This window comes from Protopterus annectens, chromosome 4.part0 (genome assembly GCF_019279795.1).
Source record: "Protopterus annectens isolate FY-2018-M chromosome 4.part0, PAN1.0, whole genome shotgun sequence".
NCBI classification, from domain to species: Eukaryota; Metazoa; Chordata; order Ceratodontiformes; family Protopteridae; genus Protopterus; species Protopterus annectens.
In genome coordinates this window covers 609443037-609458405 of record NC_056733.1, presented here as the reverse complement: position 1 = coordinate 609458405, position 15369 = coordinate 609443037, and the positions used below count along the sequence as shown (strand labels likewise).

At 35.8% G+C, this 15369-nt stretch overlaps 1 protein-coding gene across 1 annotated transcript in view; it reads left to right on the top strand.

The window, feature by feature from the left end:
- Nucleotides 1-15369, top strand: part of DNAH10 (dynein axonemal heavy chain 10) — a 5879077-nt gene that overhangs the window by 141701 nt on the left and 5722007 nt on the right. The window contains exon 4 of the mRNA XM_044069759.1: nt 3077-5165. Within this exon, the coding sequence (XP_043925694.1) occupies nt 3077-5165 (2089 nt within the window). The remainder of the gene's footprint in view (nt 1-3076; nt 5166-15369) is intronic.

Below are 15369 nucleotides of genomic sequence, written 5' to 3'. Positions count from 1 at the left end.
GTGATCGCACTATAGTGAAGAAATGGGAGATCTCCTTTTCTGCGCTTCTGCATACAGAAGTGTAGTGCAATCTCGGAGTTGGTATATTTAAGTAGGGGAGTGTGGGGGCTGCAGGGGGGCATGCCCCCCTGCAGAAAAGATGTTTGTTTTTTTTTTATTTTTTTTATTCCACTTCCTAATTTCGAGTTACTGCAAACTCGATCATACGGTCTCGACCATATGAAGTTTGGGTTTTCAGTAATTCGATATTGTGAAGTGGAACCATATATAACAGTTTTCTCTCCTTAAGGCCTTTTCCTGTTTCATTGTTTTTCCCTTTGCTAGTTACTAGTAATCTTTTTACCATTGTTGGTATCTCTTTGGATTTATATTATATTTTTAGACTAATACCATTGTTGGTAGAGTTGTGAACTTTTTCCTCTTTAAGTCGTTGTGTATTTTAGATTGTCATAAATCAGCTGGTTTTAAAAGTTGTGTATCTTGTAGTCACAAACTTCCAAATTCAGATGCACACCTTGAGTTTGTTTGCTGCTTGGGAGCTGCCCATCTCAAAGGAGACTGTTCAATTTGTACTGCTTTTAGAGACCGCGTAGTCAGTGAATGCAAAAATAAGTTGATCCTTAAGGGTTTGCTACCTGTAAAAGAGTCTTAAAGATAGTCTTCTGTTTCTGTAGCATCCACATCCTGGAAGAAATGTTCATGTTTTTTTCTTCTCATCTGATCCTTCACCTTATTTTCTTTCTTTTGTTTTGGCTTATTCATTTGTTGCATGATCTTTGTCTTTTTCTTTTTGTTTCCATTCCTACTTGACACCAAAATGCTTTTGGTAAGATCTGATGAGGTGATTGCAGATCTAGACACCAAAATGCTTTTGGTAAACTAAGCAAGGGAGTCATCTTAGACTTGTTTTCTTCATGCTTCAAAACTGCCACTGTGTTTGGATCTGATGAGGTCATTAGATATATATGCAGTCCTATGATTGCAGATCTATACATGTAATCAGTTTCAAGGAGGCCAGTACCTCCTTCAGAACATGGAATATATAATCTTGGCATACATTGACTTTTATATATCATTTGATGAGCTTGAAGCATTTTTCGTGATTTCCTGCCCAACTGAACCAATACCTTTTGGGGCCAGTAAACCATCCCCAAACTGTAAGTTAGGACAGGAAGAGAAAATTGGTTTATAGCTTGGACTAACTAACCTAACCCGCACTCAATTGCACACTTACCTGAACCCGACCTGTAACGTTCCACCACAGCGCTGAAAATACTGAAGCAACAGAAACGGACAACCATATTCTTTCCCTAGGAAAAAATTTGTTTTTTGTTGCTTCGATATTTTCAAGTTTCACTGAATAGGGGTCGATATTAGAACATTTGAAGATTTGAAACTTCGATGTTCTAATATAGACCCTTTTACACATGGGGTTGGGATGTCACTTTTGCATTTGTAATCATTTCGAGCCAAGGTTTACACTGCTGGGTGGCTAGCCCTGCTGTGGTAATTCATTCACACCACTCACTTGCGCACACACACACTCACCTACGGCCAATTTAGAGTGTCCAGTCCGCCTTCTGCATGTCTTTGGAATGTGGGAGGAAACTGGTGCGCCTGGAGGAAACCCACGTGACCACTAGGAGGACATGAAGACTGTGCATAGAAGGCACCCCAGCCGAGAATGAAATCAGAGAAGCTTTTGCTGTGATTAGACAACGCTAACTGCTGCACCACCACAGCCACCCACCACTGTGGGCGCAGGTGTTGATCCTTCATCATTTCCAAATTTTTATACACTCCCTCCTGCTGAAGTTGCTTTAGATTACATTCACATCCCAGACTGCTATTTTTTTTTGTGCTGCAGCTTTTCTGTTTTAAATGTTACTGTTGCACATTTATTAAGACCAAATGTCGTTATATCATCTGACAAAGTTTTGATCACTTCCAGTTCTGGTTTTGGCTCATCTGATGAACTAGACAGTTTTAAATCATCTGCAAAAAGATGAGAAGTCTTTACACTTTGTTGTTGTGTGTGAGCCAAATTGTAACCATGACATAATCTCTTAAGTAGACGGCTTATTGGGTTAAGAGCAAGACAAAAGAGCAACAGTGACAGAGTCACACTGGAATATCCCCATTTGAAGTTTTATCCCTGGTTTAATAATTTGTCTTTTATTATGACTTGGCTACAAAGTGGTTTGCCACTGTTTTAATGTCACTGTAATGTACGTTATCAATGTAGGATGTATCTTATAAAAAAATCCAGAAGCAAACTAATAAAATCCAAACCAAGGCAAAAACAGCTGAAAAGAAACTCCAAGAAAATAGCGTAGACTTCTTTATTATCCGCTTTCGTCCACAGACTTCATCAGAATAACAAATACAAAAAAAACAGGTTTAAATAGATAAAAAATCACCATGGTAATTAATTGAAATACAGATTTAACAAATTGTTAACTGAATGACTGAACAACTTAAAAAGACAAAGACATTTTTAAGTAATATGAAGACAAACCAAGTCATTACTTTTGTTTACTTTCAGTTTTCTGTACTTTAAAAAACACTTAACATTAATGGCCTCATTGAGGCCAGGGGGGCGGTCAGATTTCAGTTTAACTTGCCAATAAGTCTCCCTTTGAAGTAGGTAATTTTTAAAATCTCCATCCCTCATATCTTTATGGCAGACTTCAAGCACCGAAAACAAAAACTTATTGAAAGAATGACAATCTAAACTATGTTTAAAAAGCGCATTAGAATCGTCCCTGGTTTTGATGCAATACAAATGTTCTCTGATGCGTGTTCTTAACTGCCTAGTCGTCATACCGACATAAAATGCAGTGCAAGATGAACACAAAGCAATGTAAACAACACCTGAAGAACGACAATTTACAAAACCAGGGACAGGAAAAGTCCTGTTAAAAGGGGCCACTGAAGTATATGGCCCAGATGAAATATACCTACACATGTTACAATCATTACAACAATTCATTCCCCTCTTACCAGTTGAAATACCGCAAGATTCATTACCATGCTTTTCCAAAATCTTTTTTAAGTTATCTGTATATTGTCCGAGACTACAGCATACTATTAGAGTTTTTGAAGAAAACTGCATACAAGATGTTGATTATATGTTACATAACACCTTTAACTATCACCAAAATCTTTCCAGTTCTGAAAGTAAAGCCCTTAAGAATTTACAGTCTATGGCCAGTAGTTTGAGGTTTATGAAAAGTGATAAAGGTAGTAATATTGTTGTCATGAAAAGAGATTCCTACATTAAAGGAATTTTAAATATCTTGAACAATTCCGATGAATATGAAACTATTTCTCTTTTTGACATCCACCGATGTCAACGTTCTATTCATTCATATTTATATGAAGCACTCATGGAAGGGGACATCAGTCACGAGCTGTATGAATTTTGTGTTATAGAAGAACCACGTATTGGGGTCTTTTTTGGGATTCCTAAAACTCATAAATCCCTTGAAAATCCACCCTTCAGACCTATCGTTTCCTCACCACATTCAATCACTGAAGGGTTGGCGTTGGTCATTGATGCCCTATTGGGTCCTATCATCACCCACGAATCATCTTTCATTCGTGATTCTTGGCACTTTTTGACCAAAATTAATCATTTTATTTTAACACATGGTTTTGACCCTCATAGACATATTATGGCAACCGTTGATGTGGTGTCATTATACACCTGCATCCCTCAGGAGGAAGGTGTAGAAGCTGTACAGAGTTTTTTGACCAATTACTATTCAGGTTTTTCTCACAACACTATTTCTTTGATCTGTAGATTTTTGGAGATTATTTTGGAGAATAATTTTTTTCTTTTTGAACAAGTTTATTATCGGCAAAAAAGAGGTGTAGCTATGGGGTCCTCAGCTGCCCCTGCTTATTCCAATGTTGTTATGGCACTGTGGGAGCATCAATTTATACCATTTTTAGTTAAAAAATATCACGTTTTGTTTTATTGTCGTTTTATTGATGATTTGTTTTTCATTTTTGAGGATGGGCAGTCAATTATTGACGCCTTTCTTACTGATATTAATTCATTTTCTTCTTATTTAAAGTTTGTCATTGGTAGTCATGGAATAAATGTCAGTTTTCTGGATGTTAACCTTAGATGGGACTTTGAGGAAGGGAGAATGCATAGTCGCATTTATCGAAAAAAGACTTTTAACAATGGATATTTACATTATAGAAGCGGGCACCCAAAGCATGTTATTTCCAATATTCCAAAGGGACAGTTCATCAGGGCAAGCCGCATGACGTCCAAAGATTCTGACGCTTTTCAGGAGTTTTGTTTTATTATTTCTTTGTTCCTTGATAGGGGTTATTACAAACCAGATTTAATCCAAGTAGCAACTGATATTTATAACAAGCGGGTTAGTCATTATCCACCGTTATTAAGCCCAAATTTGGATAATTTCTCTTTAAAGAATATTAACCATAGTGAAACATTGAACCCCAATATTATTTGTTCATTAGAGATGAATTCAGATTGTCAGCGTATTCAGAGAATTATTTCCAAGAATTGGAGAGTTATTAAGGGGAACGCTGAAATGTATGATGTTTTAGGGGACAAACCTTTGTTTGTCCAAAGGAATCATTTTAACTTAAAAAAGATTTTGGAAAAGCATGGTAATGAATCTTGCGGTATTTCAACTGGTAAGAGGGGAATGAATTGTTGTAATGATTGTAACATGTGTAGGTATATTTCATCTGGGCCATATATTTCAGTGGCCCCTTTTAACAGGACTTTTCCTGTCCCTGGTTTTGTAAATTGTCGTTCTTTGGGTGTTGTTTACATTGCTTTGTGTTCATCTTGCACTGCATTTTATGTCGGTATGACGACTAGGCAGTTAAGAACACGCATCAGAGAACATTTGTATTGCATCAAAACCAGGGACGATTCTAATGCACTTTTTAAACATAGTTTAGATTGTCATTCTTTCAATAAGTTTTTGTTTTCGGTGCTTGAAGTCTGCCATAAAGATATGAGGGATGGAGATTTTAAAAATTACCTACTTCAAAGGGAGACTTCTTGGCAAGTTAAACTGAAATCTGACCGCCCCCCTGGCCTCAATGAGGCCATTAATGTTAAGTGTTTTTTAAAGTACAGAAAACTGAAAGTAAACAAAAGTAATGACTTGGTTTGTCTTCATATTACTTAAAAATGTCTTTGTCTTTTTAAGTTGTTCAGTCATTCAGTTAACAATTTGTTAAATCTGTATTTCAATTAACTACCATGGTGATTTTTTATCTATTTAAACCTGGGTTTTTTTGTATTTGTTATTCTGATGAAGTCTGTGGACGAAAGCGGATAATAAAGAAGTATACGCTATTTCCTTGGAGTTTCTTTTCAGCTGTTTTTGCCTTGGTTTGGATTTTTTTAGTAGGATGTATCTTATACATCTGTAAACACTCCTTTATTCACGAATGTGGGATGCTGTCAAGTTTTTTTTTTTTTTTTGTAATCTATCCATACCATACTTAGATTCTTCTCCTTTTTACAATTTTCCATTATGAATTTATTTAACAGCAAATGATCCTTTGTTTCTTGTGACTTTATTTTGTTAAACTTTTGTTCTATTGCGATGATTGAGTTTTCTTCTAAGTGACTATAAACTCTGTTGGCATCAATTACAGTGTATAGTTTATACATATTGAGATGGCAAGTTATTGGTCTATTGTTTTTAGGATAGCTTGCAGGTTCACTCTTAAGGAGGACTATAATTTTTCCTGTTATTAACCAGGCTGATGTGTGTTCAGGTTGCGCATACAAGTATTTCTTGCTCGGGCATACCTCTTAAACCGTACCAAATTCTTTGGTATTTACCAGTTTTGAGGGCAAAGTAATGGGGTGCCATGAATTCCCAAGAGGCCCAATTGATTCCCCATTTTTTTTTTTGTTTGCTGTTGGAATTCGGATCGGTCTTTGTTTTGGAAACGTATTATACTGGGGCAGCCATTTAACTTTCAGTTGGATTGCTGTTAGTTTTTCTTTGGTTATGTTACATTAAAAGTCATTGCAAAATATGCTTACAGCTGTGGGATCCTTAAATTGTTAGTCCTGGCTATATCTCAGTGAAGCACCATATGGAATGCATACGTGAACCGCCCGAACAGACACTACCTGAATATGTGGAGTCTACTTGGGAGAAACGTTTGCTAGCATAGTGCGAATGATCAGTGATCAAACATTATGCTCGGTTTGCTAGTTCTTCCTTTTCAATGTAGTTATTGTTATTTTAGTCTCACTACAGCTCTTAAATATGCAGTTTAACTGAGCGCAATCGTGACCCGAACTATCAAACGCTGAACATGTTTTTGGAAGATCATGTAATTCCTGAGATCAATGATTGCTAGTGTGAACTGCTTCATGCTAAAATGCTTTATTACTTTTCAGTTCTTATATTGTTTCTTCTCGTTGATTAAGTTTTTAATTTGAATACAATCCCTTACTCTTCCCAATGCGTTTAAGTACACACTTAACTGGGAACCCATAGCAAACAGACTTCTCGGATTTGTTTTTTTTTTTTTTGTTTTTTTTTTTCTGTGCATCTGTTTCCCCTATCACTTTTTTGTTATCAGTCAACTCAATTCAAAGTGTCTGATATCAGCAAAGCAGTAGGCTTTGTTCCTCAAAATGGTAACTTTGGGGCTATACCTTTCATATATCTGTGTGAGTTTTTGTTTATTTTTTTACGTTCGTACATTGAGCATTCACGTTATGGATTTAGTTTGAATAACAGGGATGGGTGGGCAGCATAGCAGCACTGCAGCAGCCAGGCCGTACTCGTACATAGCAGCAGGATCAGCCAGGACAGGAAGGATGAAAAAATGTATCTCCTCAGGTGGCTCGACTTCCTCTAGCTCCAGGTAAAGAACAGGAACAAAAATGCTTATTTTACTAGAACTAGAGTTAGCTGCCAGCCAGAACATGTCAGTCAATGTAGTTGCAGTGCCATTGAGGCTTTTGGCTTTATCTTGGACTGTAAGAAAAGTTTTTAAAAAGATCAAATAAGTTAACATAATAGAGTTAGCTGTATGGTACCTATAAGAATTTACTAAATTATGTCTACATGCAGCCAATGCTCAGTGTCTCTCTCTCTCTCTCTCTCTCTGTGTCTGACACACACACACACACACACACACACACACACACACACACACACACACACACACACACACACACACACACACACACACACACAAATACTCACCTCATCTAAGCTTTGGACAAAATCAAATTTCTGTTTCCAACAGAACCACCCAGTCAGATCATGTTAGTGCAGTTGCAGTGCCAGTGAGGCTTTTGGCTTTACTATCTCATCTGTGACTGAAAAGTGTAAAATATCAAGTTGACATAATAGGATTAGCTGCCTGTATGGTACCTATAATTTACTAAATTATGTCTACATAAAGATAATTTTTATTTTCTTTGTGGAATTACTTTTGCTAGCATTTTAACCTACTTTCAGTCCAGCAGGTTGTTTTGGATGAACTAAATTATTTTCCTCTCTTAACATTATTCCTAGACTAGGAGATTGTGATCCATTTTCCAAGGGTCATCATTGGCAGGGCAGTACAAATATCAAAATTTGTACAGATCTGTAATGTGGTCTTTTGCTTACATTATGGTGTCATTGGCTAACCTGCTAAGATTCATATATGGAACGATGAGCTGAAATGCCACTTTAAGTGTACACATGCATACCTCTTAACTGTCCCTGACTTTTTGATTCAGATTGTAGATAAAGGTGGGCATATGATTACAACATAAAGTAGAAAAGAAATGTCAGTAAAATGAGGAGGGGGAGTAGTGCTAAGTGCTAGACTCATACCCACCTGGGACACGTAGTCTGAGAGCTCCATCATGTATCTCTTCATATAGTCCAGGAAGGTACGTCTCAGGTCATATACACCCACATGAACTATGATCCCAGTTAGGGTAAAAAAAATGGACTATGACTGAGACTTACCAGTATTTGTGACAGATTCTGGCAACTAATGGTTACTTTCTCCTTACTCATCCTGGTGAGTGAAAACACATCTGTGTGTCTCACAATGGAGTCTACAATGGCCAGAATATTTGGTTGTGTCGTGGTTTGCCTTATTGATGTAGAAGTTTCATCTCTGTCAGATGTAGTAGTTGTTATTTTGTTATAGTAGTTTTGAGGTTGCTGAGGATACTTATTGAAAGTACATAATCTGGAAGGCCTTTGGGGTTTAGGAAGATTATATTTAAGAGTTTGCATATGTGGGTATATGTTTCTGGTGCATACTACATGTGGTGAGTGTGGTGCATGTGTTTCTGACAATCTGTTTAGTATTATAAGTGCTTGCATATTAGGGCCTTGACCCCATCTCTCGCATACTATATCAGTTTAAGAATTAGATGCCTGTCAGTAAATGTGAGACAACAGCTGCATTGCCTTGGGACATCCATATCCATAGTACTTTGTTGTTCTGCCACAATTTTGTCAGAATAAACTATTTCTGCTGATAGGATTCCATCTTTACTATTAAAGGTCTAGGTTGCTTTCTCATAGTCGGGTTTAGAGCATACACACAATGTGCCCTTTCAATTAACAACTCCTGTTGTGGATTACCAGTCTTGTTGCTTATTTGTGTTTTCATAAAATTGATATAGTCTGTTCCTTTCAGCTTTTCTGGTACAACAGAAAATCTCAGGTTTTTCCTACATGCTGTGCCCTCTAATTATATTATTTTTTAAAAATCTTTTCTTGTGCAGTCTCATATTCAGCCAGCCTTTTCATTTCAACCTCTGATTTTTCAGTTTTATCACCTCATCTGAATATCTGTTTAAAGCTTCTTCCAGCCCTTTATTGTTTGAGTTGATATACTCCATCAGTGTTTAATTTATTTTTAAGCAGGTCTGTGTTCAGTTGCCTTATACTTTCCTCTAGGTTACTGGAAGTCATGTCTGGAGCTTGAACTGCTTTTTGCTGAACAGCTGCAATATTTTGCCCAGTCAGCATTTTCCACACTGTTTGAAGCTGATTTTCTTTTAGGCACTCTGTATTTCTTTTTTTCCTGGCATCTAGGCAGCACACTTACTAATTAGTTACTGGCATTTATCCAGAAGTAGAAGTCCACTGGCTTTCTCTGCTCAGTATCTGTTTTTACACTAGGAGAGCTAGAATTAAGGTGTTACTCAATGTGCAGCCATCTTGAAAGTCTGTAAGCTGCACATCTTGAGCACTATCTAGTGTTATTTATATTGATAGTTATATAATTAAACACATTTCATATTTCTGTAAATATATCAAACACCCATTCACAAAGGAATTTCTTGTTATTGTATGAAAGCTTATGTCTGGTTAATAAAAATGTTCTAACAGTATATGTTTAAGAGATACAGTTTCCAAGTCGTAACAATTTGTTCATGACAGCTTAACAAAAAATATAATTTTGGGCATGTATGAATTATCATATATTATAGTACTTATAGAAAGACTTTGAATGTACTGACTGTTATCACTGTAAAGAGTGTGCCTTACTGATAACATTGCTGTTTGTACAGTTTTAATAGCTTTTATTCACAAAATATTTACATTTGTTTATTTTATGCTTTTTAAGTTTATTTTTCAGAAATGCTTTGGAATGCAAGATATGTGTAGGCTGCTAGAGGTGTGACATTCCAGGTCCACTTCAAAATACTGACTTTCATAATACCTTAACTCAAAATACTGAGACCAAAATCTCTAAAGCTCAAAATACTGAAACTCACAATATCGAAAAAAAAAACACAGTACAGCAACACAATTATATTGCAGCAGAACTGCATACAGAAACATATTACTCTTCTGCAAGTATAGGCAGGGGGGCAAGCCACCCCTGCACCCTCCCTATGGGGATCTGCGACCCCCATACCCCCTGCTACTTAAATATATCAACTCTGAGATTGCACTTCACTAAACTAAAGTGTTTTTACATTTACTTGGAGAAGAATAATATAGTTTGTGTTTTATTTGTTTCAGTATGTACTTATGCTGGAGTATAATAAGTGTTGGTATCCTGTGTGTTTTCAGTATTTTGAGCTTTAGAGATTTTGGTTTCAGTATTTTGAGTTTAGGTATTTTGAAGTGGACCCAACATTCCACATCACGTAGGTGTTAGAGTTAAGACTGTAGAAAGCATATGGGAAGAAACTGAAAAAAAGGATTTAATAAGTAAAGTGAAAACTATGGTTATGAGCAAGGATGACAAAGTGCAAGGTATGAAGTTGTTTCTGGTACCAGTGATACTTTATACATGAGAGACTTACTGTATATGACCTGAGAAGAGTATGTGGGACAGAATAAATAGGGAAATACATTTTATTTGGTGTAAGAAAAAAAACAATAGTACTTTGGGATAAGCTAATGCTACCTCTAGAACAATGTGGATTATCCCTACCAAATTTAAAGACTTATCCAGCAACACAAATTAGATTCTATACTTATTACAACAAAAAGTATATCTGTCTAAGTGTAATTAAATGGTAGAAAAACAATCAAGAGGCAGAGAAGGGAGAACATGCTTGAGATTTTGGACACCAGTGTTAAAGAAAACGAAGAAAGAGAGGTGGAGCTTTATGCCTACAGTGTGTTAAGAGAGATTGTGAGGAGGGAGAAGATAACTGAAGAATGCATGCAGGTGACTTCCATAGGTTATAGTGTAATTGATAAAGTAGAAGAGAGAAGGATTGGTGCAAAAAAGGACTGGAGATATCTGAATACTGAACCAAGGTACTGTGAGTGAAAAAGATACAATACTGAATTGGGACCAGCATGACTTTAGGATAACAGATAAGTTATACCTAGCATATATGGGTCTGACCATAGAATGGAGACTAATACTCGATAGACTGTATCACAAAATCAGAAATGCATAGCTTAGTAAAGCTTCATATGAAAGCTAGGGTAGATTCTACTTTCAAGAAAAAAGAAACTGTCTAGGGCATATAAGTTCTTGAAAGACAATTATGTGGGACTTGGCAGCAAACAAATCACAAAAGATCAATGAAATATTTACACAACTATTTTTACATCCCAAATAGGTTACAAAGGATGTACTCATGGGTCAGGTGAGACTGCTGGAGGTGTGTCGGGGGGGGGATGGGAGCATATATTTTGAAATTGTCGGAACTGGACAACTTGAAAAATGGAATGCCCTAAGGAAAATAACTAAAGAGACAATGCTGTTATGCTGGGATTCAGAAAAGTTATTGTCAAAAAGTGCACAAGCATTAGTAACCTTAATAACAACTGTGGCAGAAAAAAAGTAGAGAAATAAACATCTTAGATGGAATGAAGTGATGGAAAGTTAAAAGGAGGGAGACATCACCACAAGAAAGAAGAGTCGGCAAAAGAATCAGTCATAAATGATTGTTGTGGACTTAACTAAGGATGAACTTATAGCTAATGGGAGAACTTTGGGGATGGATAAGTGGTGTAATTATAAAAGGAGTAAACTGAAGCAGATTATTTTCTGTTAAGAGATATTAAAGATTTAGAATTTTTTGAACTAGACTGAATACAGAAATTATACTTTTTTCTATTTTGTTGGATTCGTAAGGAGGTTGTAAAAGATGAAGAGATAGGTGCGTTATGTGAAACATGATATGCACTTCACGGATAAAAGTAGCAGTGGTATCATGAATTAAATAAAGTTTTGTTTGGTTGAATAAAGTAACGGGTCTGAAGGGAGGGAATGGGAAAAATAAAGCAAATTTGATGGGTAAACTAACAAAATGATGAATGTGCTAAGATGAGAAATATCACATCTGCATTAGATCTCTACAATATAAACATATTAGAAATATATATCAATTGATTTTGTATGGTATGCAACAAGGTCACTGTTTCAAGAATGTGCACCATACATGAGGATTGTACCAGCTGTAAAATGATCATTGTATTAATCAAGAAATTTCTTTGATTCTCCATGAAAAATATTCTGAATACAGCTGGATGCAGCAGCATGAATCTCATTCCTGCATCTCATCAATTCCTGATTGCTGGAATAAATCTGCAACTATTCTGCCAGGTGTACAGTGAATACTTATTTTCCACAAAAATCTGCTGTCACCAGTTTTTAACATTTTCCCGTCTGCCTCAGTTTTCTCAATTCACCTCTTTCTGCTAGTATGATTACATCTTTACTATTATTGGTCTTGGCTGCTTTTTCTTGGCCATATTTGGAGATTACCCATGATGTGCCCTCTCAATTAACAAATCCTGCTGTGGATACCAATCCAGTTGCTTATTTTTATTTTTATACAAGTAATGCATTCTGTTCCTTCTGGTTTCTCAAGTTTTCTTTGTGTGTTCTGTCTTCTAATTCTGCTATATTTGAAGCAGCTGTTCTTGAGAAGCCTCATGCTTAGCCAGCCTTTTCTGTATTTCAGCCTCTTTTTTTTGTAGTTTTTATCAGTTCATTTGAATAGTTAGTAAAAATGTATTTTATTTTTGTCAGCCTTTTATTATTTAACTTGATGTATTTGTTTTAAATACCGCTGAGTGCATTTGATGTTTTCCCCTCTAAATTAGAACTTAATCTAACTGTTGTTAATAAATCAAATAATTATTGCGGCAACTTGCTATTCTCTGTCACCATCTCCAAGGCATAGAACAAACTTCAAAACTACACTGAGCTTTTAAATGACCTGCAACAATTCAAATATACCTTAAAATATCACCTGGCAACTAATACACTATGCAACTGTACCACACCTACAGTTTGCAGTATGAAGTTCTAACTCTGTCTGCTATGGGCACTATACAAGTGTATTGATGCAGTATTTTTGATTTTACTCACAATATATTGAAACATATATTTCCTTAATCTCATATGCTTTGTAAATAATGTTTTACTGTTTGCTTTGAAATACTTTGCAAATAATGTTTGTTGACTGTTTTTGTTTTGAATGGTGAAAAATGTATTTTTATTCTTGTTTTGAAACTTTTCTTCCCAGGCCTCTGCTAAAAATGGGCATTTCATTTCCCAGAAGGACTTTCCCGGTAAACAAAAGCAAGTAAATAAATAAATTATTGGAAACCATCACTTGTACCAGACATTAAACCATAAACTTATTTTTGCTGAACAACTGTAAGATCCCAGCCAGAGTTTTCTTTTCTGTTTTTCTGGTTGATTTTCTCTTGGGTTCTCCAGATTTCTTCTTCGCTGACATACAGGCAGCGTAATGTCTAGCCAGTAACCGAATTTTACCCAAACTGACATTTTCACTGCCCTATTTTCATAGTTTCTTTTTTTATACTTGCAAAGCTCATATCATCCTGTTGATCACTTCACAGCCATTTTGGAAATCCTTGCATGGAAAAGTGTATTGATCATATGCTGTATAGAATTTAAAAAATAATTTATCCTATTTTTACATAGGTGGATGTCTAGACTAATGTCCTTAGTTTAAGCTATTGAAAAGTTTTTAAGCAAATAGATTTGAAAAATACAAGATGATAAAGGCATGAAAAAATGAATCTTCTATTTATCTGCAAAATTACTAGCTATTTTTTCCAGTAGCAAATGCTTTTAGTTGCAGAGAAGTCTGCAGATGCAACTGATTAGTCATGAATGTTCTGAGCAATGTGTTCTGAGTGAAAGCAACAAGGGTTCTTTCTTGCATATGCAAAGTTACTAGCTTTTTTTCCCCATTAGCAACTGATTGTAGTTTGAGATGTACAGTTGGTAGGTAAAAGTAGTTAATCTTGAGAGGTCTGAACAGTGTATTCTGCCTGCAAATTATAAGGTACAGTCTAATTAACATATAAAGGTACATGGGCAAGCAGTTTAATGAAAAAATAAGTTTGAAAACTGTAGAACAGGAATAAGGTATACAAGCGGTTACCTCCCCATCAGTTTAGGTACTTTAAGCTATTTAATATATCAGTGCAGTGTTTAGCTGAAATTTAAGGGCAACAAGTGCACTTTTTCTTAAGGTTAAAAGTAAATGTTTGCTGAAAGCAGGTGGTCTGTTTTTCATATTAGTCTAAGTGAAAACATAGGGTCTGACATGTACTTTAACATGGATGACAGTAGGTTTGGACTAGGTAATGCCTACAGATGCAGCCATCAGTTTGGGGCAACTGCTTCTATTCTGAGGGGTAAACTTCCTTTTTGGAAAGTTTACATAGTTATGTGTGTTTGCTGTAAGTTAAAAGGGGATGGGGTTTGCAATCTGTTAAGTTTTTTTTTTGTTTCTGAGATGTTTTTATTGAAGTGAAAAATCTAGCAAAATATGACAAGGGTTCAAAAAGAAGCAACTACATAAAACATCAGCCTGCCAGACATTAGTGTGCACATGTAAGCTGCAGGTTGGAAATATATGCAAGAAGTGTGATGTATAATAGGTGGGAGTGACAGATTTTTATCATAATGGCTACTATTCTGTCAATATTAGCATGGGATGTCTATGGCCACACAGGTATAGACACAAAAGCAGATTTTCATTAAGAAATATAGCATGCAAATAATGTTACAGGAGACATATTTCTATAGAAATGAGCATATGGATTTGACAGTGAAAGGAGTTCAGGGTGGACATTCACTAGAATGTTAGGGACAAAGGAAAAGGAGATTAATAATACTAATTGTGAGAAGGGCTACGGTAGTGTCAGAAGGAAAAAGACAACAGTTGCAGATTTGTGGTAGTAGGGTGGTTTAGTATTGGTGGGGAGGAAACTTTACACAGGCAGGTATTTTTATTCCACCTAAAATTACTATTATGGAGCTTAGAATAATTTTTGGAGAGTTAATAAGCTTTTAGCCAAGGGTATTATTTATGGGTGGGGACTGGGACTTGAAATGTAATAGTGAGGATGTGTCAAGTGACCTAGAAGGAAAAATATAACAAATGAGGTAGATTTCTAAAGAAGTATATAAGAATATTTGGCATGGAAGATGTGAATTCAAAACTCAGAATTTGCATATTATATTATTCCCCAAGGTACAGTAAATAGGCTATGCTTGATAGAAATTATGTTTGACAGGAGCATGTGTACTTAACTGAAAGCTTTGAAACCTGTGCAGTAACTATATTTTATCCTGCACTAATACAATCTAAGATAAAGATGCCGGGTATTCAAGTAAAAATAAGACACTGATGCTTTTCTACTTATCTGTTAAAAAAAGGAATCTGAGGGAAGGGTAATGGAAATGATCTGATAGTTATTAGGGAAGACAATTTTATTCAGAAGGGAGAGCTTATGGGTAGGATACAATGAAAAAATGGAGTTTAAAATCATGGTAGAAATAAGAGAGAAAGATAATGGAAATAAATAAAAGGAATTAATTTGTGTGGTTTGCAATAATTGAAGTATTGCAGAAGAA